This window comes from Lontra canadensis, unplaced genomic scaffold (assembly GCF_010015895.1).
Source record: "Lontra canadensis isolate GAN:19392208 unplaced genomic scaffold, GSC_riverotter_1.0 scaffold43, whole genome shotgun sequence".
Taxonomy (NCBI): Eukaryota; Metazoa; Chordata; class Mammalia; order Carnivora; family Mustelidae; genus Lontra; species Lontra canadensis.
In genome coordinates this window covers 3,696,048-3,722,331 of record NW_022631037.1, presented here as the reverse complement: position 1 = coordinate 3,722,331, position 26,284 = coordinate 3,696,048, and the positions used below count along the sequence as shown (strand labels likewise).

Here is a 26,284-nt window from a genome sequence, read left to right as displayed (position 1 = left end):
TCCCTGCCCAGCAGGGAGCCCAACGTCGGGCTCGATCCCAGGACCCTGGGATTATGACCTGAGCTGAAGGCAGACGCTTAACGACTGAACACCCAGGCGCCCCTCTACTCGACATTCTGTCCTCCTGTCTCCATTTCTCAGGCCACTTTGCCATTCCCTAGTAGGGAGACATCTAGCTGTGCTGAACAGATTTAACTAGATTGAGATAAGTCCATGAAAACATGTCATCACATGACAGCAAAGTTCTGAAGACACAAATTAACCATGGGAAAGTTACACGTCCCTGTGACTGGCTCCAGGTATGCTTTGTACGGAGAACAAATGAAGGATCATAGAGGTCTGGAGTTGACACTGCCCCATCCTTGCCCATTACAAAAATGGTCAGGTCTAGAAAATATCTCATCTTGTTACAAGATGATCAAGAGCCAGAGACAGTCAGACCTGCCTTTTGCTGTTACCTTGACTCCAGCAGTTCACTATATGATCGCACCTAGGAAAGTGGTGTTATCCCATAGGTCTTATAGAACAAAGTTCCATCTCGAAATCAGTCAAAACCAATGAGGTCAAGATTCATATAAAGACACAGCTTTGTTAACCCATAAAGCATGAAACTCGGAAGCGAGAGCCTTGAGAAATAAGCCCCAAAGTTCAGGGAATGGTCAGACAGAGAAAAACAATGCTTGGCTGAGGAACAGAAATGTCTTTCAAAGAAAACAAGAAGAGCCTGACGTCCCTCACTCATGTTTCCTGGACAGCTGCCTTTTTCCGAGATGCCCAGCTCATTTGCCTGGGCAAATCACAAGAGAAGCAGGTTTTAACTACATCCCATCAGCTGGAGAAAAGGGATATCTTTTTGGAAGGTAAACCCAGGGGTTTCACATTTGGTTGTTGAATTTCTGACAGTCTCCCAGAGTATTTTCGACCCAAGATATAATTTTATAAAGAGCTTATGTTTTAAATCGTCTGTCTGTAAAATACATCTGGATGAAATTTCATTTTCTCTGAACCTTTCTTTTTCCTTCCTGTGTGGATCTAATGAACTTGAAGTTTCAAACTTGTAGAAGTAGGGATGGCATGTAATATTATACTTAGGCTTTAAATCAATACATTTCCAGATTCTGGTGTTTTTTAATGGGCCACCTTGATAATTATCTGAACCAGCTATCAATTTTGTAACTAGAGAATGTGACATACCAGAGGGTAAAACGACTGACCCGGAGCCATATAATGACAGAAGCAAGGACTTAATCTACCACGCTGAGAACAAGTCCAGAGTTCTCAACCCCTCTGGTGGCCAAAACAGGGGCAGTATTTTGAAATTTAGACCAGAAAAAAAAAAAAAAGTCAGCATTTTTAAATTGTTTTAAATCCAAAAGACAAATCTATCTGCTTCTACAAAGAATAGGGAAAAGTAAGGAAGGGATCAAAGGACAGTGAATAAGTGAATGGGAAAGAGAGCAATTCAGTTGTTCTTGAATTCTGTTCTCTTAAGAGCTGTTCGGATCCCACGGAGAGCTCAGAGTTTGGAGTTTTACCTTCCATGACTGCAGAAGGATGATGTATTTAACCTCAAAAACTGCTTTACTGGGCCAGTGATACTGCATCGACCAATCACCACAGTTTCCTTGTGCATCCGCCTGGAGCCGCAGGGTGTTTCCTGCTGAACCTGAGTGTCTCCTCCTAGTCACATCAGCCCCTCAAAACCTTTCCTTTTGGGCCTTTCCCAGTAGAAAGTTCTTGGTGGAAGCTATAAAACATCAGCTCCTCCAAGCAGAACAACTCCGTGGCTGCCACCATAGGCCAAGGCGTTTGGCAGGTAAGACTCATTAACTTTAATCTTTCCTGATTTCGACAAAGTTGATGATGAAATTTCCTAAAGCCTTCTCAGAAAGCTTGGTACTGCACTGGGACTTGTCCTCCTTGGGTGTTATCTGGCACCAGATTTGGCTGCCGCCATGGCGGTTCATCCCTATTTGGTATAAGGGAGAATGTGACTAAATTCATGGTAGAGCAAGGCAGCTTTTCTGCGTCCAAAAACTGTCACAGAATCGTAAACTTTTAGGTCTGGAAGATACCAGAGACCTCTCATCCATCCTCTTTAGAAACTGAAGCCTAAGAGATAACACAGAGAGTTGGGGATGAAGAGTAACAGAATGGTGCTCTGTATGGTGTTCTTGAGACTAATGTGATATCCTGTGACATTCTAGAGGGAAAATTTTGCAGTGTTTAAGGGTTCCCTAAGTCGGGGCTCTCAGATCTTTATCTTGCTTCCAGCATCGCAGGCCTGCTATTTCTAGCATATCTGAACACCTAGTTATCCCTGAATGTCTAGTCCCAGGTGTCTTCAATGCCCTTGTATACACCTGAATCTCAATCAGACATATGAGTTGCAGTCATATTAAATGGGGTTCACTTTGGGAGAATGGAGTGGTTGGATTTTACTGTGTTTTATGTCATTGGACGTCTCAAACCCTGTGGCTGAGGTGTGGGATTGTTTCTTCTAAAGAGATGAAGAACTTTCTCCTCACTGTTTCCCTCTTGATCCTGGAGCTGCTCAAGGAGTGATGGTGTGTTTGTTGGTTTTCCTATTGGCTCAACCCATCACCCTCAACAGAGCTCTTGTCACTCATGGAAAAGAATTCTGCTAATTCCTTCCCTTCTCATGCTTTCCTACAGCCCCTCTCAGTGACTTCTCAGCAAATCCGAAAGCCTGTCTCTGGAAGGCTTTGGTACTCAGTGTGTGGTCTGCAGACCGGCAACATCAGCATCACCTGGGATCCTGTTGGAAGTACAGGCTCTCAGGCCCCTTCTGTGACCTTCTGAGTTAGAATTTGCATTTAACAAGGTCCCCAGGTGATTAGTAGGCACATTAAGGTGTAGGCTAAGGGACCATCACCACCCTCACCCTCTGCACCCTCCAGGTGCTGAACTCCTTCTCTGTCCTAGGAGTTTCATTCATTCAGCATATGTACCAACACCTATTATGTACCAACAGTATGCTTGGGTGTGGAAAAAAATAAAAGTAAATAAGACATAGCCCTTGAGGAGCTCATGGTCTGATGGGGAAACAGACATGAAAACAGAGATACATGATATGAGTAGAGTACAGGAGGACAGGAAGGTGAATGACCTAACTTTGCCTGGAGAAGTCTGCTCACTTCACAGAGAAAGTCGCATTTGGCCTGACTGCTGAAGAATGAATAGTTCATCGGCCAGCCTGCCATTAGAGAGGCAGAGGCTATGACTGTGTCTCCAGATAATGCTTCATGTCACAGGGAAGGCTCCAGGCTTCCAAAGGACTAGGAAATAAGCATGCTTCTTTACTGAGCATGATGATAAGAATGTGGACAAATATCCAAACATCACAGAAGCCTCTGGTTGACCTCTTACACTCTGAAGCTCCAAGTCCTCCTGCCTCTGCCCTGCTTGGCTCTGGCTGTAGACAGTGTCCCTCCAGGTGTTCAAAGATCCTTCAGGATCTTCTAGCACAGCTTTTTTCCCATGAAGTGGCATGAACTTGTGTTTGCTTGGGTCTGCTTTCTGCCTTACGTCCTTCCTTCACACGCACCAGAGAAGTTGGCCAAGACATGGAAAATAATTTGACTTTGGCCTCGAGGTCCCTTCCTTGCTTCCCAGTGAGGGGAGCATAAAGGGGGTCCCAAGGAAAGGAAAGGAGAAAAGAGCCCTGAGGTTGTTTTTCCCTGTTCAGATTTCTCAACTGTCATGTCTTCAGCTATGATATTTTTCTTCCTCAGTATATCTCAGATGATGCCCTTTTTCATAGACGGACCTTCTCCTTTTTGTTTTTAATTTATTACGAGTCACTGAAAGAGTAGTGTAATGAATACTTGTGTGGCCATCAGCCGTTTTAAAAAATCAATGATATGGCTGTTGCCAGGGGCAAGGGGAAGAGGGAAAAGCAGTTGGTTTCTAGTACGTATAGAGTTTCAGTTTTGCAAGATGACATAGTTCCAGAGATTGTTGTACAACAGCGTGAATATACTAGTCACCACGGTACTGGATGGTTGAAAATGGTTAAGATACTAAATTTTATACTATGTGTTTTTACCAGAATTAAAAAATATATATAGTACTTTTTTTTTTTACTCCCAAACCATCATCTTTGTGTGCCTTAAAGGACAGATTTCTGCTGACTCAGTGGTCCCCTTAAGTCACGAAGAGAAGGACTGTGATTCTACTTGGGGTCATAGAAGTGTAAGACAGGATCCCAAGCCATTTGGGAACTCCTTTTGGAAAAAAATAAACGTGCCAAGGAGAATCTTGGCCAGAAAGGTGTTTACTCATACCTTTTTTTCCCTAGAGTTAGCTTACAAAAAATATACTCAACAAGATAAAAGTTGGTAGGGGAATCATAGAAGGACAGAGGGAAATATTGGGGGAGTGTTAGACCAAAATTACCTTGTCTAAATACACTGTTCTCTTCTGGGCTGGTCTAATTCAAGGGGGGTGTATCAGTGGGTGTCCAGGAGACCAGCGGGGTGGCCCCTCAGGCAAGTTTCCCTTAGGGAAGCCACAGTTTCCCTTAGGGAGCTTCAAGCAACTATGGAGGGGGCAGCCAATCTGAGATGCTCTCCCTGGTATGTTTCTGGAGTCCAACCAGGGAATGCACGCAGAGGGGAGAACCCATGCCCACCTGTGAAACCGAAGAGGCCTGCCAGTATGGTCTAAACACGGCATCATTCCATTTGCATGCCATGGGCTCTTCCCCGGGCTGGAGCTAGAATCTCCTCGAAAGATATTTTGGTTCTATTCCACCAAACCTCATGAACACTCTGCGTAAGCCCCAGAGTCCCTCATCAGCAAACAAGGCTGCGTGAATTTTAGTCTGATGACTCAGGTTCAGGGTTAAAGCTTATAATGGAGGGGTTAATCTAAGAGCTGGAGTCTCTCCAGGCAGCCTGGGACAAGCTATGAGCTTGGGTAAGCCCTGAGCTTTGTCACGACTTCCATTCCTGTGCTCCCAATTTAATAATTGGCTCTTTAAGGAAAGGGGCAGCCCCTGCTGATTTCAGAAGGGAGGAGCTGAGTGCCTGCTTCTCAGCTCACACTTCCCTGATGCAATACATCCTCGAGGGAGGGAGGGAGGGAGGGGAACTCCAAATCCCTGCTCCAGGTTTGGTAACAGCATGTCTCACACCTGTGACGGACAGGCGCAGGATCTCAGGTCACAGGCTGTTAGGGCAGAATCAGACATCCTGGGTCACTTGGTCTCCCTCCCTCACTTGGCAGGCCAGGGGCCCAGAGATGTTAGGTAGCCTGCCCGATGTCACAGAGCTAGTCATAGCAAATGCAGAAGTACAACTCAGGATGTCCTGACCCCGAAGCCCGAGTTCTTTCCCTTCCAGTACTGCCTCTTCCCACGTGTGCCAGTACCTGGCATGGATCTCACAGATGGTAGATGCTGAGTTAGTCTCCCCTTCTCTGCTCCAGTGTGAGGGCATCTGCTGGTCCCTGGGCCTTCTCTGCTTTACCATCCCCTTTCTGTGACTCAATCCCTCCTGTGAGAGCACAGCAAGCTCACATATGATCCTGGGTCTCGTTTCAGCAATGCGGGTCCTTCTCCATCTCCCAGCCCTTCTAGCCTCCCTGACCTTGCTCCAGACTGCAGCGCTGGCTGCAAATGGTAAGTGTCTCCCTGTATGGGTTTCTTGGGGCTGCTGAAACGAAGGACCACAAACTGGGTGGCATAAGACAACAGAAATTTAGGGGCACCTGGGTGGCTCAGTTGGTTAAGTGGCTGACTCTTGATTTTGGCTCAGGTCACGATCTCGGGGTACTGGGATTGAGCCCTCCATCAGGATCCATGCTCAATGGGGAGTCTGCTTCAGGATTTTCTCTCCCTCTCTCTTTGCCCGTGCCCCCACCTCTGGAATAAATAAATCAATCTTTAAAAAAAAAAAAAAGACAACAGAAATTTATTTTCCTACAGTCCAGGAGGTTAGAAATCCAAAAATCAAGGTGCCAGCAGAGTCCCGTTCCTCTGAAGGATCTAGAGGAGAATCCTTCCTTCCTTCTTCTTAGCTTCTGGTGGCTCCAACAAGTCTTGGTATTCCTTGGCCTAGAGCTGCAGCAGTCCAGTCTTTGTCCCTGTCTTCCCACACCTATGTGAATCCTGTGTGCCCTCTCCTCTTGTCGTAATACCACCAGTCATTGGATTTAGAGCCTACCCTAATCCTGTGCCCTTATGACTTCAACCAAATTCATTACATCTGCAAAGACCTTATTTCCAAATAGGGTCATATTCTGAGGTTCTGGCTGAACGTGTATTTTTGGGGGACACCATTTAACTCACCAGACTTCCCTGTTCAGAGAATACATCCTGCCTCCCATGCACTAGATGGCAATACAAGTGAAAACAAGAAGAAATCCTTCCTCTACCCTGTGCCATCCCCTTCTGTACCTCAGGGTCCTGATCAGCCAAGCCCTTTGATGGACTCGCTTAAGCATCTATCTTACCAAGAACCAGAAAAATCCCCACAGCCCAGTAGCCCGAGCCAACCTGAATGGTCACCCACCTTAGTCCCATCTCTGGGTATTCTAGTGGACTCCTGAAGAGCGACTTTGACATCTTAGCGAGGCCCAGAGAATATCCGTCCCATTCTGTGCTTTTTCTCTTTAAGGATTCTTGTGAATGTTTCCTAATCTCGGTCTTCTGCCTGCTCAGATTTGAGGGGTGGGGGTAATGGCTGAGAAAGAGGGAGACAGAAGCAGAGGGTATCTCAAAGGAATGGTGTCAGATACTTGGCTCTTTGCCCCTCCCTCTCCAAGCACGGACCACCACGACTGCTGCCATCTCTGATGCCGTGAGTCAGGTCAAGGTCCAAGTCAACAAAGCCTTTCTGGAATCCCGGACCAGGTATGTGAGATGCACACACAGCCTACCTCCCTCCCCTTCCTGGCTTCCGACTAATGACAAGCACCTCAGGGCCAGCCCTGACAAGCCTGAGCAAAGCCTTTTACAAGCTGTGCTACCCTCACCCCACCTCCTTGGCCTGTAGTGTGTGCCAAGTGGGAGTAATAGCCCACTAGAGTCTTAAAAATCCTCAGCCCATAAACCACCTTGAAGAGGATGTCTAATCTCACCCTGTAAGGACTTTCTTCCGTGTGGCCCAGTGTTTCCTTGGGTCATGCATTCCAGAGTCTCAGCAAGCTTGTAGGTAGCATTTCTCCGTTCGTTCAACTAACATTGACTAACTTAAGTCTGGTTCCCTGGGAGCAGAATCTGACACGTGAGTTCCTACGCAGGCGGTCTTACTAAGGCATGCTCTCAGGATAGCTGTGAATGGAGTGAGGGGGCGAGCTGGGGAGGTCAAAGGAGGAAGTTAAGCAAAGACTGGCTCAGTAATCACACCAGACAGGTTCAGGTGTGAGCCGTCAGCAGCTGCACCGGGGGTGGCTAGGGTCACATCACCCCAACCCTATAAGAAGACCCGAGGGTGCCTGAGGACCCCACAGGGTACCAGCAGAGTGAGCCACCCTCCAACCACACGTGGGGCTGGGATCTCCGAAACAAGCTGTGCGGGCTGGGTCCCTGCCCTCACCAAGCCCAGCCAGCTAAAGGCGGACCAACAGTAACCATTGTGTTGAGCAGAAGGCAACCTCATTCCTTCCTCTTGCTGTCCCTTTGCGCTGGACTTGGGGCTTCCTTCCTTCTTGGCCTTTGAATGAACTCTTAAGCAGTCCCATAAATGTTCTGACTTTTATTTGACCCAGAGAGAGAGAGAGATCACAAGTAGGCAGAGAGGCAGGCAGAGAGAGGGGGCAGCAGGCTCCCTGCTGAACAGAGAGCCCGATGCAGGGCTTGATCCCAGGACCCCGACATCATGACCTGAGCTGAAGGCAGAGGCTTAACCCACTGAGCCACCCAGGCACCCCCTGTTCTGCTGACTTTTAGATGACAATACGTGCTGTCGTCACTTCTAGTCCCAAGAACAGTGTCCCTTCAGGAGTTCCTACATCAGCATAAGGAGAACAAATCCAGAGCATCTCACCTCCCTCAGCTTGGGGCTGCATTAGGCTTAGAGTGAGAAAGGGAGCACAGTCTGTGGATCCCTCTCTTTCCTGGGCTCCTCCCTCTCCCCCAGCACAAGTTTCTGACTCCTTAGGGTTACGCTGGGGAAGGGGGGAGAGACACCAGAGGTCAAGGTCTAAGTCACCTCACAGCGTAGTGCCTTGAGGAAGTCAGAGGCTCTTCCCCACCTGGGGCACTTGTCAGCTCTCTGGGAGATTCTGCTGCCAGCTCCCTGACCCAGAGAAGTCTCTGGCCAGTAGCCTACAGCTCCAACCCTCAAGCCAGAAGCATCTGGCTCAGCTCTCACCTCCCTGCCCCCTCATGAGCCAGGTCCCTTTTAAGCAGGCTCTAGAAGACAAAAGGCTTTGCCCCGTGGCCAGAGGCTGTGTGGCCCAGGGCTTCCCTGTCTGGCTCACGCTCTCTCTCTCTCAGGTGCATAGTGACAGCCACCACCCCGTGGGGCTCTTTGGGCAGGTGCCAACCACTGGCCATGACTCTAGGACACACAGTCAGGCCCTCCTCCTGAGGTCCTTGCCACCAGAATTAAAGCACAGGGGGAAGCCCCAGGTTGGCAGCAGGGAAGTGCCTGGGACTCCAAAGGAACATTCTCTCCCTGCTTAGCTTCAACCCTTCTATGGCCCCAAGGTGGGGCTAGAGTAAAACCCACAACATCAGAGTTCCTCACTTCCTTTGCAAGTTGTGCACAGGACGACTGGCCCGGCTTTGGGACTCATCCCCGCTGGTTAGTTCTTGGACTCAGAGGCCTCATGGAGACATAAAGGATCATACAGAAACCTCTCCTGACACGAACACAAACAATCCGAGTCATGATTTGTGAAAAGGACCAGGGAAATACACAGAGCAAAGGTTGCTGCTGGAGGTCAGGGAACAGGGAAGCCTGACAAGGATGAGAAGCAGTTAGCCATGTAGAGATCCGGGCGGGGGAGAGCATCCCAGGTCTGGGAGGGACAAAGGCAAAGGTGCTAAGGCAGGAAAGAGGTTTCTGGGGCTAAGAGGGCCAGTGCTGGTGGAGGTGGTAATCTACCGGTGAGAGAGAGAGGTGGGTCCTGAGGGCCAGGGAGTCAGAAAGCAGATTAGTGGTTGCTGGGGGAGGGGGCAGTGAGGAAGGGGGAGCAGGGGAGGAACGGGAAGTGACTGCTTAATGGGTACAGCGTCTCTTTTGGGGGTGATGAAGATGTTCTGCAACATTAGGAGCGCGTGTGTAGTGAGCAAATGGATTCATCCATGTCCCAGGATAAGCCGATGAAGGACTTTGCCGTGCAGAGTGACATGGTCTATTTTTCCTTTAAAAAGTTCCCTGCTGCAGCTGTGTGGGGAATGGACAGGAGACAAGGAGAAGGATGGGAGCAGGGGCAGCAGTACGGTCAAGAGGCGGCTACAGCCGTCTGGATGGGAGGGGATGGTGGCTAGGGTGAGGGTGCAGGCCTGGAGATGGATAGAATTCTCCCCACACCCTGACTGCTCCCTCGGAGCCCAAGCCAGAGCCAAGTAGGGGGTAAGTGCCCTGGGATTCAGCCTTCAGGCAGGAGAGCCACACACAGCGCAGGGCAGAGGAAGCGCGAAGGAGCACGGAGAACCTTGCGTGGGACCTTCCAGGCAGAACCCTACAAGGCTCAGCAGCCCACCTTGTTTCTGGGGTGGGAGGATCCCTTTGGGTCCTGGCTCATGAGGATGGTAGCACTGATGCTAACATATATGAGGGTTTATTCTATGCCAGCTTTACGCTCCCTCCTCCCCACAACCCTATGCAGTGCTAACTCAACCGATGTCAAGTAGCTTGTTGTTGAGGGCAAAATGATCAAATAGCACGGTTCAACCTAAGGTTACTGTCATTATCCTCATTTAGGGATAAGGAAGCTGGGTACAGAGAGGTTGAGTAACTTGCCCAGAGGCACACAGCTAGAAAGTGACAGGCATCAAAACAGAGTCAAAACACCCAAACATTCAAATCTTGTTTCCTAAGCTCAAACTCTAGGCCAGGGCTGTTCGCTAGAACTTTCTGCGATGATGCAATGTTCTATATCTGGGACATCCAGTACAGGAGCCACTAACCACACATGGCTACTGAGCACTTAAAATGTGGCTAGTGCCAGGGAGGAGCTGAATTCAACTTGATTTTGATGAAGTTCCATTTAAATAGCCACACATGGCTGGCAGTTACCATGTCGGACAGGCCAGCACTCTGGGCTACTGGGCCATGCTGTCTCTGCGACAGCAGCCACAAGACAGCCTCATTTCTTTTCCTGGGTCCTATTGTATTGAGGTTGGGGGAAGCTGGTCAGGGGTAGGCCTGCTGATGAGAGCCCAGTTATCACAGCTGTCCTTGTGCCTGTCCCGCTAGCCCAGGAAGTCCGTCAGCGGAGACACCATGCTCCTCACTCTTGAAATAGCTAAGAACCTGATGAGTGACAGCCCAGGTATTGGAGCTAGTGAGCCATCCCCCAAAAGCAGAGCTGTCTTTTGAAGAATGTGAGCCACTTCCAAGATTTCAGTCTCAGAGCCACAGACATCCTCTCATAGAACCCTTCCTCTCCCACCTGAGGAGACTGAGGCACAGGGAAGGAGTGGTGGATTCTCACGGAGGGACTTTTCTGACCCCACCTTGCGCTCAGTCATCTCTGTGTTGTCATGAATTTCTTAGGAGCAGGGATTTGGGCTTCTCATTTTACACATGGGAAATTAAGAATAAAAGACTGAACATCTTGCCCCCAAAATGGTCCACAAAAGGCAGGGTGCTACAGCCCACATCTAAACAAACTCCACTCGGACTCTAGGGCCACATGGAACTGGGGATGTTTCCACGGGAAGAACTACAGGCCCACAGGTTTGCTTGTTCTAGAATTCTCGGTCTGCCCAGCTACATGGCAGGAGTTCCTCAGTCTGAACCCGTACATCGTGGGTTTGGGTGTTTTTAAGTTTCCCTCAATTGATTCTGACCCGGCCAGCACAGCTACAGCCCTCTGATTCTCATTCAGGAGGCGCTCAGCTCCAGCTCTCTGCCCTTTCTCAGAACCAGACACACTGTAGCTTCCTCCTCCCAGAAGAGATTTTCCAGAGGCATCCAAAGGAAAATGAGAAAAGAACTCAGGGAGTGCTTGTCTCCTGCATGCTGCCCACACCCCCACACGTCCCCTCACGCCCCTTCTACAGGGTCTGACTCGAGGGGTCCGGTCATGACTCTCTCATTGCTCTCTGCTGTAGGCTGAAGATGGCCATGAGCTCCGAGGCACCCACCACTCGACAGCTCTCCGAGTACTTCAAGCATGCCAAAGGCTGGGCACGCACAGCCATCCGCATTGGGCAGGTGTGGGAGGAGTCCTTAAAGAGACTGAGGCAGAAAGCGGCCTTGACCAATGCCACAGGTACAGAAAACCCACTAACCCTCTAATGGCAGCAAGGGGCCATCCCTCTGTAGGAGAGAACAGAAGCCACCAAAACCTGCATTCTCTCTTAGGAGCACCTCCAAGGAGGGGCCCTCCCAGCTCTCCCTTCTCAGAGTCATGGACCTGCAGAGCAAGGAGGGACAGAGAAGACAGCTATGTCAGTGTGGGGTGTGTTTTGCAGAGAAAGGAGCCCAGGCCCAGCACGGTCACATTGCCAACTCCAAATGAGGGGACATTCATGCTCTTTGTATAATGCCATCTGTAAGCCTCTGTCCAGAGGAAGTTCTAAAGTCAATAAACATGGGCTCCCTGTCCCAAACCACAGTGCCACCACTACGGCCTATAAAGGAGACATTTAAGCCACCTGATCAGGGGGATTTACTGGGATTATGTCACAGGAGATGAGATTTCCCTCTTCTTTGGGGTAAGGTGTAGCTGAAACAATGAGGTAATGGATTGATCGTGACCTCCTCCAACCCCTCGCCCCGCCTCCCCCACCCCACCCCACCCCACCAAATGTCACAGTTCCTGGAGGGTCATGGAGGAAGGGGTTTGGTCCCAACCGGAGGAAGAGGCTGTAGGTTCTCCCTGAGAAAACATCAAGTGCGGGGAGATAACTGGCCTAGGACTTGGGCAAATTCCAAAGTTCCAAAAGAAGGAAACTGGGACAACGTGGGGAGAAGTAACAATCGCTTTGAAACTCTGAGACTCCAAAGGAGGGTCAGGTTGAACCCCAGCCCCTGCCACCCTTCACAGATGGTCCCCTGATGAAGCCCCCACAGAACCAGGTTCCCTTGCCTCCCTTCCACCCAGGCACCCGGGTGCCTCTCAGGCTGCATTAGGTTATCAGTTCCCTCCGATCTGCGCCTTGGATGCCTGAAGCCCCCCCGCCATGTTACTCCTTCCAAGACCACCGAGCTTCTCACTTGAAAATTCCCTGTCCCTTCCCAACATCTTCCTCATCTCGATTCCTGCTTGCTTGGTACTTCAGATGTCCGTGAAGCTCTAGAAGAAAAGCAGGCTTTTTTTGTTTTTGTTTTTAGGTATTATAGTCATTTATTTATTTGTTTATTTATTAACACATAATGTATTATTAGCCCCAGGGGTACAGGTCTGTGGATCGCCAGGTTTACACACTTCACAGCACTCACCATAGCACATACCCTCCCCAATGTCCATAACCCCACCCCCCTCTCCCTACCTCCCTCCCCCCAGCAACCCTCAGTTTGTTTTGTGAGATTGAGTCTCTTATGGTTTGTCTCCCTCCTGATCCCATCTTGTTTCATTTATTCCTTTCCTACCCCCCAAACCCCCCACGTTGCCTCTCAACTTCCTCAAATCAGGGAGATCGTATGATAATTGTCTTTCTCTGATTGACTTATTTTGCTCAGCATGATACCTTCTAGTTCCATCCACTGTCTTCGCAAATGGCAAGTTTTCATTTCCTTTGATGGCTTCATAGTATTCCATTGTGTATATATACCACATCTTCTTTATCCATTCATCTGTGGATGGACATCTTGGTTCTTTCCATAGTTTGGCTATTGTGGACATTGCTGCTATAAACATTCCAGTGCACATGCCCTTTCGGATCACTGCATTTGTATCTTTAGGGTAAATATCCAGTAGTGCGATTGCTGGGTCATAGGGTAGCTCTATTTTCAACTTTTTGAGGAACCTCCATGCTGTTTTCCAGAGTGGCTGCACCAGCTTGCATTCGTACCAACAGTGTAGGAGCGTTCCCCTTTAGAAGAAAAGCAGTCTTACCAAACTAATTCAGACTACCTCTCAGGGGCATTTTCATTCTAAAAGAAAGGTCTGTTGATTCAAATGACCCGATAAAAACAAAGAATCATTAACAATTCTGGGAACTTTCACAATTACTATCTGTTTGGCCTCGGGAAAGTCTCTTCAGCACTGTGATCTCAGTTTCTTATCTGCAAAATGGGAATTAAAATTCTACTTTAGCGAGTTGTCAGGATTGAACCAGAAACCACCCGAGAATTACTTCCCTAGAACATAGACCTGTATTCCAAGAAATGTAAGTTGACCTCTGGTTTCAGTGTCCTGACTTCCCCCAGTGCCCCAGAATGGACAAAGAACTCAGCAGCTTTGGCGCCCCTTCTGTTTCAGACCCCAGTCTGGACTTGACTGCACTGTCTTGGGAGGTGGGCTGTGACGCCCCTGTTCCGGTGGTGCAGTGTGACGAGGACAGTCCTTACCGAACCATTACAGGAGACTGTAATAACAGGTGAGCGGGCATGGGCCGGGGTGGGGGGCGGCCCCCCCAATGGCCATGCCCAGAGCACCCGCTCCACCCCGCCCGCCTGCCCTGCCCAACCCAGCCGGGGCCTTGGCGGCTGGGGCGTTCCGGGCAGAACCCCCTCTACCTTACCCTCCTGGGCTTGCGGCCCACCGGAAACAGTTCTGTTGGAACCCTCCCGACCTTCCCGTCTTCTAAAAGGAGACAGCTGCATCCCACCGGCAGCGCAGCCCCGCGCCCTCAGGGTGGACTAGCTTCCCAAACCCCACATGTCAGACGCGTCTCCTCCGCGCCCCCTTTCCCGCGGGGGGAGGCTCCCGCCGCTCCCCCACAGGTCCCCACGGGCTGAGCGCGGGTCTTGGTCGCTTTCAGGAGGAACCCCAAGCTGGGCGCCGCCAACAGGGCGCTGGGGCGCTGGCTGCCGGCCGAGTACGAGGACGGGCTCTCCCAGCCCTTCGGGTGGACGCCGGGCAGGACGCGGAACGGCTTCCCCGTCCCGCTGGTGAGGGAGGGCCCGGGGTGGGCGCGAGCCCCGAGCGGGAGGGGGCGGGAGGGCAGTCAGAGGGGAGGGGATGCGCCCCCAAACACACGCGGGATGCCGGCAGAAAGAGGTGGGAGGGTAGAGGGTGCGTGCGAGGCGGAGCCGCGGCCGCGGAGATGGATGTTTGGACGGGCTCCCCGGCGGTGTTCCCCAAAGTGCCACGAGAGGGCAGCAGAGCTCGGGGCCCAGCCATGCGGTGGTCGCGGCCCGGCGGCCCCACAGGCCAGATGCCCTGGGGTGTCCCAGGCAGATGGCCTCCCTGCCCCATCCTGCCTGCGCTTACCCCGCCTCCGCCCCTGGGGTGCATCAGCTGTTGTTTGCCTGGAAGTCCTATCTGTTGGCCTCATCTGAGTTGGCAGCCCCTCCCCAGAGCCCCTCTCCTATTGCCAGACACCTGGCACCTCAGTGACACTGACGGCAGGAGCCTTTGTTTTCCCCTTCCCTCGTGGAAAGGGCATTGGCCTTGCAAGCCATCAAGTCACACAGACCCGTGCACAGTCCTGTCCCCACCCCTTCGTAGCTGCAGGACTGCTGGGGATTGGCCTGGCCTTTCCAGGACTGGGTGCGGTCCCCTATAAGACAAGTGTTATGCCACCCACTTTGCAAACTTGCCATGAGGATGGAAGGTACACAGTACACAGGTACACACTGTTGCACCCGAGGTACACAGTAAACCGCAGCTGAGTTGGACCCCTCAAAGCTCTTCCTCCTCCAATCCTTCCTGCCCTTCTCTCTCCATCCGCAGGCCCGAGATGTATCCAACCAGATTGTAGACTACCTGAATGAGGAGGGTGTTCTGGACCAAAACAGATCCTTGCTCTTCATGCAGTGGGGTCAAATCGTGGATCATGACCTGGACTTTGCCCCCGACACCGAGCTGGGGAGCAGCGAGTACTCCAAAGCCCAGTGTGACAAGTACTGTATCCAGGGAGACAACTGCTTCCCCATCATGGTAGGCCCCTACGGCTGTCAATGACAAGCCTCTCACCTCCCTGACCACAGGGCAGACGTTCCCAGCTGGTCAGCCAGGGGCTCAGGATAGATCCCAAATGCTGATCTGACGGCTTCCCAAACCTCACACGTCCGTTCATTCACCCTTCCATTTATTCCATGAATAGACATTATATTACCGACTTCATGCCAGGCAGTGCACTAAGCGCTGGGGAATCAAACACTGCTCCTTTCCTCAAAGACTGAGACCTGTGTGGAAATGGGCAAGTAACTGCTAGTGGCAGAATTGGGGGAGCTCTGGGGAGGGTCATCTCCGTGCCTGGCCTGGAAGCAGTGGCATCACTTAGGGACTTACTAGGGATATTAAAGCTCAAGCTTCCTCCCAGACGGGGAGAAACAAAGTCTACATTATACCAGGATCCCCGGGAGACGCTTTTGATACACAGTTCATTTGGTAGAACATTGCTGTAAGTCACCGTGGGGTCTGGGAGGGCTGCTCCCAGAAAGAGCTGCGATTGGATGGGTGAATCCGAGCCAGGGCCGGGATTCGTGGGGCTTTCCAGCAGGAAGAGAGAGGAACTTGCCATGATGCCCCATTTTTTTCTTATTTGTGATTTTACAGTTGAAGAGTGATTTATTCACTCAAACAAATCAAGGCTATGTGCTGTGATATAAAGAACATGAGCTGCGGACTGAGGTCAATCTAGATCCGAATCCCATATATCCCTTCCGGTTTCTAAGTTCCTAGGCAAATTACTTAACATTTCTGAGCCTCAATTTTCTCACCTGTAAAATGGGACTGAATTATCTACCTTACCTTTTTTGAGGACCGAAGTGAGAAAAGGTATGCATTATGCATAGCACATGTTAGATCCAAAATAAATAAATGGTAGCTGTTGTTGGTAATAATTAGTAACAGAGCCTTTCCTGGGCCATGTCTTGCTTCCCTGTCCAGGGATCTCAGGACTCCCTCCCCACCAAAAATGTGGAAGCTTTGCTATGAAAGATTGAATGATCCCCCTCAGCCTATTTTACATGGTGGGAATGTAAAGAACTTCAGGGCATTGTGGCCCAGGAGGTACAAGGTCAATAGGAGGTTTCTGGAGCCAGTGTCCGGTCCCAGGGTCCCAGGAGGGCTCTGTCAGCATCTTTGCCAGCCGCATCCAGACCTGCCCTGGGGGGAGATTGTCAGTTCCCAGCTGTGCCAGCTCTGCCCAGTCACCTATCCCAATCTCTCCACAGTTCCCTCCCAATGACCCCAAGCTGAAGACTCAAGGCAAATGCATGCCTTTCTTCCGAGCTGGGTTCGTCTGCCCCAGTCCACCTTACCAGTCCCTGGCTCGAGATCAGATCAATGCTCTGACCTCCTTCCTGGACGCCAGCTTGGTATACGGCCCCGAACCCAGCCTGGCCAGCCGCCTTCGCAACCTCAGCAGCCCACTGGGCCTCATGGCTGTGAACCAGGAGTTCTATGACCATGGGCTGGCTTACCTGCCGTTCGACGTCAAGAAGCCAAGCCCCTGCGAGTTCATCAATACCACCGCCCGAGTGCCCTGCTTCCTGGCAGGTGAGTCTAGGCTGGGAACAGAGGGACCCAAGGACTGGGAGCAGAGAGAGACCAAAAAAAGCTTCAGGAGGCTGCTAGGTGCTTCCAAAGAGGCTTTGCCACTGTCTCTTCTCCTGTGCCTTCTGGAAAAAAATGCACACCAAGTCCCCACCGCCTCTGGCTCTGGTTCAGGCGTGGCAGAAGGGCCCAGATGAAAACAAATCTAAGAACATGTGTTCACTATGAAAAAAAAAAAAATCAGTTCAGAGAAGCACAAATAAGAAAATCCACAAAACCCCACCACCCACCAGTAATAATTGTTAACATTTTTAGTGCCCATCTTTCCAGAGTTTTTAAAAAAAATCATAGGTAGGGGCACCTGGGTGGCTCAGTGGGTTAAGCCTCTGCCTTTGGCTCAGCTCATGATCTCAGGGTCCTGGGATCGAGTCCCGCATCGGGCTCTCTGCTCGGCAGGGAGCCTGCTTCCTCCTCTCTCTCTCTCTGCCTGCCTCTCTGCCTACTTGTGATCTCTGTCTGTCAAATAAATAAATAAAATCTTTAAAAAAAAATCATAGGTAGAGTTCTATACTGTTTTTATATAGTTGGGGTTATACAATCAGTTATGTTCTATAACCTGATATCTTCATGTAATATATCACATCATTAATCATTCTTCTACAACTTGATTTTTACTGGCTGCCTGATATTCCGTGACATATAATTTATTTTATCAATCCTACTTGGAAGCATTTAAATAATTCTAGATTTTCTGTGATTTATTGCTGTTTTTTAGGTCATGAACATCCTTGTTGATGAATCTTTGTACTCATTTTTAAAATTTTTTTATTTTGGGGGCGCCTGGGTGGCTCAGTGGGTTAAGCCTCTGCCTTCAGCTCAGGTCATGATCTCAGGGTCCTGGGATCGAGCCCCGCATCAGGCTCTCTGCTCAGCAGGGAGCCTGCTTCCTCCTCTCTTTCTGCCTGCCTCTCTGCCTGCTTGTGATCTCTCTCTGTCAAATAAATAAATAAAATCTTTAAAAAAAATTAAAAAAAAATTTTTATTTTTACTTTTTTGAAGATTTTATTTATTTATTAGAGAGAGACAGAGCACAAGTGGAGGAAAGGGACAAAGGGAGAAGCAGACTCCCTGCTGAGCAGGAAGCCCCATGTGGGTCTCGATCCCAGGGTTCTGGGATCATGATCTGAGCTGAAGGCAGACATTTAACTGACTGAGCCACCCAGGTGCCCCTCGTTTTTAATAATTTTACTAAGATAACTTGCTAGAGGAGGAGTTTCTAGATTAAGAGGAATGCCTGTTTTTTAAAAAATATTTTATTTATTTGACAGAGAGACACAGTGAGAGAGGGAACACAAGCAGGGGGAGTGGGAGAGGGAGAAGCAGGCTTCCTGCTGAGCAGGGAGCGTGATGCGGGGCTCAATCCCAGGACCCTGGGATCATGACCTGAGCCGAAGGCAGACACTTAACGACTGAGCCACCCAGGCGCCCCAGGAATGCCTATTTTTAAGGCTTTTTATAAACTCAACACAAAGTCCCCACTCTATACAACCTGCGCACAACCAAAGCCCCCCAATTCTGTTCATTCTGGGGGCTTATGCCCTCCTGATATGCCCTTAGACCCTCTGCCTTGGGCTTGTGGAGACCTTTCTTCTTCCAAAAATCCACTCTGCAGGACAAACCCCCTGCCCACCCAGACAGACATGGCAGAAAGCCAGTCCATAGGCCCAGATCTCTTGGGTAGACCTCTTGGATTCCATGTTCACACATATCTCACATCAATGCAGATACAAAACCAAACCCTTTGCTGTTTTCCATAAAAATACCTGCACAGACCAGGCATTTGTGAGTTTAGTAGACTTTTCCTGAAGATTAGAGGACACAAAATGTCCCCTTGTGAAACACCTGCTCTTCTGCCAGTTAACTAAGTCCCCGCCCCCATTCCTCCCTTCTTTCCTTTCTCCCAAAGGCCCCCACCTCTAGATTCTTCTCCCGCTATTGCATGGAGAAATTCGACCCTACCCATGCTCCTGGCCTCAAACTGGCATTCCTAAAACTTCCGAAGTTGCTCCACCAAAAAGCCTCTGTTAATTTGTACTGCCCAATTTTAGAGGGCAGTTGGGATTGTAATCAGCAAAATTTTCCTTTTTAATGTCATCTGTAGTTTTTAGCACACTCTTGTGCAGTCAGCGTTATTATCCCCATTCTCCAAGAGACTGAGCCTTGGAAGTGCTCAGTAACTTGTCCAAAGTGACTAGCTAAGAATTGTGAATGCGAAGCTGAGATTCAAACCTGTGACTCCCCGCCCTGATCCCCTTTCCACTTGACTTCCCTTAGGTTAACTAGAAGGAGGGGCTTAGGAGAAGGGCCCTGGGGGCACTATCATCTATTTCTTTGCGCAGATTACTGGGTTCTGGGGCTGCTCTGGGGAACCTAACCTGCCTGCCTTCTGGGCTTTCAGGAGATTCCCGAGCCTCTGAGCAGATCTTGCTGGCCACTTCCCACACCCTCTTTCTCCGAGAGCACAACAGGCTGGCAATTGAGCTAAAGAGACTCAACCCTCACTGGGATGGAGAGAAGGTCTACCAGGAAGCCCGGAAGATACTGGGAGCCTTCGTGCAGGTACAGAAGCCCAAGAGCCCTGCCTCCCACGCCCACCTGGCTTCCACCCCTGGCTCTGCCACCTTCTCTGTTTCCCCCACCTCCGCTTCCCCTTCTCCCCCTCTGTTTCTTCTTTCCCACTGTCTCATGCTTCTCACCCTCCCTTTCATTTCTTTAGCATCTTTGCCCCAGAATAAATCTCTGGATTCAGAGTGTCTGAGAGTCATTTGTATGTTGGTCACTCTGGTGTCACCCCTGGGACCAAAGTCTCTGTCACGCCTGGGACTGTTGAACAGCAGCTAGGCGGGCTGTTTCAGCTGGATGCCCTTCTTCTAAATTCTCCACATCCAAGCCACAGGTCACAGGCATCGTCCAGTGCTATAGGCTATTGGCTGACTGACTAGCTAGAATTAACTGGGCACATATTTAAACATTTTTTAAAAATAAGTACAGATTCTTAGGAAGTTGTAAACAAGCAGCACATGCACGCAGCCTCCCCCAGTGCTAATGTTTTGCATGACCGTGGTACAACATCAAAAGCAGGACATTGGGGCACCTGGGTGGCTCAGTGGGTTAAGCCTCTGCCTTCGGCTCAGGTCATGATTCCGGGGTCCTGGGATTGAGCCCCGCATCGGGCTCTCTGCTCAGCAAGAAGCCTGCTCCCCCGTCTTTCTCTGCCTGCTTCTCTGCCTACTTGGGATCTCTCTGTCAAATAAATAAATAAAAAGAAAAAAAAACCCCAGGACATTAACATTGACAAAAACCAAAGGTCTTATTCAGATTTCACCAGTTAGAAATGCAGTTGTGTGTGTACGTGTGTGTGTGTGTCTGCAACTTTATCACATGGGTAGTCTCAGGGAATCACCCCCACAATAAAGAAACTTCACTGCCATCACCACAAGACTCCCGCCTGCTACCCTCTGAGACCTGCACCCACCCACCCCCCTTCCAGGTCCCTATCCGCAGGTGATCACCAGTCTGCCCTCTGTACAGTTACGTTGTCTCGAGAACAGTCTGTATCCTTTTGAGATCAGCTCTTTCCATTCAGCTTAATGCCTCTGAGGTCCACTGGGATTGTTGCAGGTGTAAAGTCCCTTCCTTTCTGCTGCTGAGCAGTGTTCCATGGTTGACTTAACCATCTACCCACTGAAGGACATTAGAATGGTTTCCAGTTTGGGGCTATTATGAATGATGCCACTGTGAACCGACCAGGACAGCGGCATCCAAAACTCTAAATTTCTGAGAGCGAGAATCTGACTAACCAGTTTGGTCTGGCGCCACAGCTGGGCCAGTCCTCTATGGGCAGAGGCAAGTTTCTGTCCCTCACTACCTCGCAGAGTCTGAGAAGCAGCTGCCTGCTCCAAGGATGAAATCCTTACAACTTCTGCTGATGAACAAATTAGAAGCAACCTAAAATTAAAACAATAAGAAAAGGATCCATGAATGCAAGAGAATTTTATGCAGGTTGAATTACATAATGGTGAGCTAGGTAGAAACATGAGAAGCTTGAAATGAAAAAGCAGAAAGTAAAAGTATGTATTCTCTAGGAGCACAAGTGTGTAAAAATATGCATCGTATAGACAAAGATTAGAAAAAAGAAAAAATAGAATTATTGCATTATGTGGTGTCAGGATTTTCTCTTTTTTCTCTGTTTGTGTTAGCTCATTGCTTTGAGTAAAACCAGCCCCCAAATTGCTTCTCCACAGCACACCATTTGTCTCAGAATTGGAGATGAGGTGAATTCATTGTGAACCTTTCCTGTGGTTCATCGTTCCTTTCGTTCTGGCCCCACAGGGAAAAGTTGGATGATGTGGCATCGTTATGTTCAAGTGACACATGAGGACTGTCCCTTTAGCTTCAAGGCCGTAGACCTGGAGCAGAGGTGACAAAGAGAGTACATGTCTAGTGCTAACTCAAAGGACTGATCAGTGGGGCCCATGTTTCAAGACAGACGATGAGCGACCAGCAGAAAGAATGTCATGATCAGTTAGCAGCTGTCTACCATGGTCACAGGAAGGGAAATGGGCACTTTTGCTTTCCATTTGCCCTCCTAGATTTTTGGCCACTTGTCCCTCTTGATGCAGCATCCTCCAACCTCACTCTGCAGAGGTCTCCGCATCCTCCCACCCTTGGCTCATGATGTTTCTCCCCCTGCAGATTATCACCTTTAGGGACTACCTACCCATTGTGCTCGGTGAGGAGATGCAGAAGTGGATCCCCCCATACCAAGGCTATAACAAATCTGCCGACCCCCGAATTTCCAACGTCTTCACCTTTGCCTTCCGCTTTGGCCACTTGGAGGTCCCCTCGACTGTGTCCCGTCTGGATGAGAACTATCAGCCGTGGGGTCCAGAGGCAGAGCTCCCCCTGCACACCCTCTTCTTCAACACCTGGAGGATAGTCAAAGACGGTATGTCTGGGGCGCATGGGTGGCTCAGTGGGTTAAATAAAGCCTCTGCCTTCGGCTCGGGTCCTAATCTCAGGGTCCTGGGATTGAGCCCTGCATCGGGCTCTCTGCTCAGCAGGGAGCCTGCTTCCCCCTCTCTCTCTGCCTGCCTCTCTGCCTTCTTGTGATATCTCTCTCTCTCTCGTTCTCTCTCTGTTAAATAAATAAATAAAGTCTTTAAAAAAAAAAAAAAAAAGACGGTATGTCCTTTTAGGGAGGCACTGTGACCCGGCGGTCTCGCGCTGCGTCCTGCTTCTAGGGAAGCCTGGCTTAGAAGTCAGATTCCAGGAACTTCCTTCCTGTGTGACCTTGGGCAAGTGAATTCACCTCAATGAGCCTCAGTTTCCTCACATGTAAAACGGGGACCACAATGGTACCCACAGCAGTAGGATATACAAAAAATCAAGTGGCATAGATGTGGAGAGCACTACAATGGTTTCTGAGACACAGGAGGTGGTCGATAAATGAGTTATAATTCTTTCTCTCCTCCTCTGGCCTCCAAGGTGTCTGACCTTTCCCTGCCACAGGCTTCCCTACAGAAAGAATTCATGGGTTTGGTAAATAAATTGCTCTTTTCTGCTGTCCTCTAGGACTCTCCACCTCCATCAAGTGCCAAAGATTGGGCCAGTTCCTCTTTATGCTGGGCCGGGCTGCACTGAACCTAGCTTTGCTTAAGTCCTGACAAGTCAGGGCCTTTCTTTGTAGCCTCCTGCTACCTCTCCCCATGTTTCAGAGTTCCCCGGGGGGAACACATGGAAGGAAAACGAACAGACTCTGAGCCAAAGCTCAGAAAACTCCTGAAGCTTATATTCCTGCCATCATCCCAGGAACGTCCGTTCCCCACCCCCTCCTCACCCCCAGCAGGCAGTCTAGATGCCCTCGGCCCAGCACACCCTGAAGGCTGCACCTCGCTCTTCTCTCCTGGCTGCCAGCCTGAGATGTTCAGTTGGCCTCCCTTTTTACCTGATAGGAAACGTCTGGTGGAGGGAGGGGCTCCCAGTGGAAGACGGCCTCACCCTACCCCCGCCCCCAGGATGGCCTCTGGGTCTCCCTTACAGGTGGAATTGACCCTCTGGTCAGGGGCCTGCTGGCCAAGAAGTCCAAGCTCCTGGATCAGAACAAAATGATGACAAGAGAGCTGCGCAACAAGCTTTTCCAGCCCACCCACAAGATCCACGGCTTTGACCTGGCCGCCATCAACATACAGCGGGGCCGAGACCATGGGATGCCTGGTGAGTGGGCCTGGGGTCCCGCCTGGCCCAGGGAACTTCTCGTTACTTTCTGAGGGTCTTAGGGACTCTCTTCTATAACCCAGGGGATCTGGCCAATTCTAAAACTTTAGCAGAGTTGCCAGTTTTTATTTTTTTATTTTATTTATTTTTTTTAAGATTTTATTTATACATTTGACAGATCACAAGTAGGCAGAGAGGCAGGCAGAGAGAGAGAGGGAAGCAGGCTTCCTGCTGAGCAGAGAGCCTAATGGGGGGCTCAATCCCAGGACCCTGAGACCATGACCTGAGACGAAGGCGAGGCTTAACCCACTGAGTCACCCAGGCACCCCCCCAGATGCCAGTTTTTAAAAAATTTATTTTGTTCATCTGTGAAATGGAGCCTTCCATTCTCCCTAATGCAGAGATAAGAGAACATACCTAGAGCTCCTCAGAGCTCCTCAGATGAACAAGAGGCCAACAACTGACTTGTCAAGCTGGTTTAAAAATCCCAGAAAAACATTAAGAAAGGGGAATAGAGACAAACCAATGACTTTTGGACCTTTCTTTTGTGCCCACAAAAGGCAATTTAATGTAGTAATTAAGAGCCAGACAGCCCGGGTTTCAAATCCCAGCTGTGCCATTTCTAGGGATATGTTGGGCAAGTTACTTAGCATCTCTGTTCTTCAGCTGACATATTTGTACAGGGCTTAGCATAGTGCCTGGGCCCACAGCAAGCCCCGTGTAACCTGCTAGCCTTCTCAAGCCTCAAGGACCACAAGTGTAAAACAATGGAGCCCTGCCCACCCCGCCCCAGAGGCTATGAGGCCAGGCTTTCTGGGGCCGATGGAGCTGGAACAGGTATGTCCCCAAGGAGAGTTGTGGGGAAGAAGCCCCTGGGATGAGACAGCCTTGGCCCCTCTGCCCTAGGGTACAACTCCTGGAGAGGTTTCTGTGACCTCCCACAGCCCAAGACCCTGAAGGAGCTGAATGCTGTGCTGAAGAACAGGAGGCTGGCTAAGAAGTTACTGGATCTCTACGGAACCCCTGACAACATTGACATCTGGGTTGGGGGCGTTGCTGAGCCCCTGGTAGAGAGGGGCCGAGTGGGGTCTCTCCTGGCCTGCCTCCTGGGGAAGCAGTTCCAGCAAATCCGTGACGGAGACAGGCAAGTGAGATCTTGTGAGGAGGGCAGGGGAGAGCTGACCCTTTTCTGTGGGGGTCCCAAAGTCCTGTGTGGTCCCAAAGTCCACGTGTTCCCAGCCACCTCCTTCTTTCCCCTTCACTACAGTGGGGCGGCGGGAGGGGCCGCCAGCGGGGCTGTGTGGACAGACCCTGCTTCTGTCTCTGCAGATTCTGGTGGGAGAACCCTGGGGTCTTCACTGAGAAGCAACGGGACTCTCTCCAGAAAATGTCCTTCTCACGCCTGGTCTGTGACAACACCCACATCACCAAGGTCCCACACGACCCATTCCAGGCCAACAGCTACCCCCAGGGCTTTGTGGATTGCTCAGCCATTGACAAGCTGGACCTGTCACCCTGGGCCTCAGTGGAGAATTAGGAGCCCAGGCTTCCCGGCCTCCTGCACTGCGCAGTAGCGCTCCCTTTGGTCCTTGATTCCATTTCAAGCAAGTTTGGTGACCCAGTCCCTTAGAGCTCCACACCCCATCCCGGCCCTTCTTTTCAGCCGGGTTTCTCTCTACTCGCCAGATGCACACTGCGCTCTAGCCCAAGACCAGCACCTCAGCCTTCCCAGCTCTTCCACCTGAATCCTGCTGCTCCCACGTCATCCCCTCTGTCCATGAGATGTCACCCAACCTCTCCCTGCAACATGTCTCATCTGAGGCCACGGCCGTTGGGCTCTTATCTTTCTACCTCTCCTTTCAAACTAGATTGTAAGCTCCTTGAGCCAGAGACCAGTCTGCTTCCGTGTGTCCCCCGTGGCACCCAGCATGACGCTCAGCACACAGCACAGGCTCAATAAACATCTGATGGCTGACTGAAGGTAGTGGCAGTGACGCTATTCCCTTCCGGAAGGCAGACCTTGGAACCACGGCCAAATAAGTAACTGGAGGTTTACAGCGCAGACATGTCTTACCACTAAGATGCTGTGTGCATGGGTCTGGGGGGCGAGAAGTTATGGTGTGGTGAGATTTCAGTTCTCAGAGAAAAAAAGGAAGCAAGGGGCTCCTGGGGAAAGAAACAACGGCCACAGATAGAGCCAAGGGAGAGGGTTTGGGGTGCTGTCCAGGGATCAAACAGGGAGGACTTCCAAGCCTGGATTCCCCTACAGCTAAAGTTGATTTCCCTTCCAGAAACCCTTCTGGAAACTACCCTCTTCTTTGAGGGCAGTCTTTGGAGCCTATAAGACCTTTGAAGGGGCATCTCCAGAATATTCCTTGCACTGCTACCCAATACATACTCATGTCTTCTTTTAAAATGACCCTCCTTGGGGTGACTGGGTGGCTCAGTGGCTTGAGCCTCTGCCTTTGGCTCAGGTCATGATCTCAGGGTCCTGGGATCAAGCCACGTGTTGGGCTCTCTGCTCAGCAGGGAGCCTGCTTCCTCCTCTCTCTGCCTGCCGCTGCCTACTTGTGATCTCTCTCTGTCAAATAAATAAATAAAATCTTTTTAAAAAAATTGTTTTTAATAAATAAATAAAATGACCCTCCAGGTAAGGTCAACCTAGCTGGCACCTCTGGGTCCCCTGAGTGGTGGAGTGGGGGTGGGAGGCTCTTAGCCATCCTCTGGGAAGAGTCCAGAAGCCCGAAGACCTGGGCTGTTGTCCTGGCTCTCACACCTATGTCTTTGAGCTTCAGATAAGCCCTGTCACCTCTCTGGCATCAGTGAAATGTGGAGTATTTGTCCTGTTACGGGAAGTCTTAATGTGGCCTGCGGCTCCTATGGGTACATGAGCCTCAGTATCCTGCACACCTTCAGGCTTCCAGTTGGAAGGGGGCCGGGGGGAGCCCACCAGTCTCAGATAGAGGGGGTCAAGCTCCAGGCAAGATTATCTGGGAAATACCTCCTTCCCTTCCCTCAGCTCTGGCCCTGTCCTCCTGGGCCCAGCCAGCCATCTGCTGTCCCTGCTCTCTGAAACTGGCTGCATGAAGCCAGGACTGAGGAGTCTGCTGTCTCGAGGGCCTCTGAGCCACCATGCCAGGTTGCAGGGATGCTTGAGCCAGAGGCACCCCGTCACCTGGGAAGGGCCTACCTTCCTATCACACCTCTGTCCTTTCTCTCCTGCAGGACAGTGTTGTGTCCCCTCCATCTCCCA

General features: G+C 50.5%; 1 protein-coding gene across 2 annotated transcripts; it reads left to right on the top strand.

Moving 5' to 3' along the window:
* Positions 1-1,678: 1,678 nt before the first annotated feature.
* LPO (lactoperoxidase) lies at positions 1,679-25,487 on the top strand. 2 transcript variants are annotated; one of them, XM_032871970.1, is made up of 13 exons: positions 1,679-1,816; positions 5,567-5,644; positions 6,790-6,877; positions 11,255-11,415; positions 13,570-13,687; positions 14,072-14,201; positions 14,986-15,192; positions 16,434-16,758; positions 19,214-19,374; positions 21,511-21,763; positions 22,858-23,031; positions 23,938-24,175; positions 24,361-25,487. In XM_032871970.1, exons 2-13 carry the CDS (start codon positions 5,569-5,571, stop codon positions 24,566-24,568), a joined length of 2,139 nt encoding a protein of 712 aa, XP_032727861.1. In that variant the 5' UTR covers positions 1,679-1,816; positions 5,567-5,568; the 3' UTR covers positions 24,569-25,487. The 2 variants fall into 2 exon arrangements, with proteins under 2 accessions (XP_032727861.1, XP_032727859.1); XM_032871968.1 differs by lacking the exon at positions 1,679-1,816 and adding an exon at positions 5,397-5,415.
* Positions 25,488-26,284: the final 797 nt, after the last annotated feature.

Coding starts and splice junctions, on each gene's coding strand:
- LPO (XM_032871968.1), top strand. Junction 19,375..21,510: donor TACTGGGAGCCTTCGTGCAG/GTACAGAAGCCC, acceptor CTCCCCCTGCAG/ATTATCACCTTTAGGGACTA. Junction 24,176..24,360: donor CAAATCCGTGACGGAGACAG/GCAAGTGAGATC, acceptor CTGTCTCTGCAG/ATTCTGGTGGGAGAACCCTG.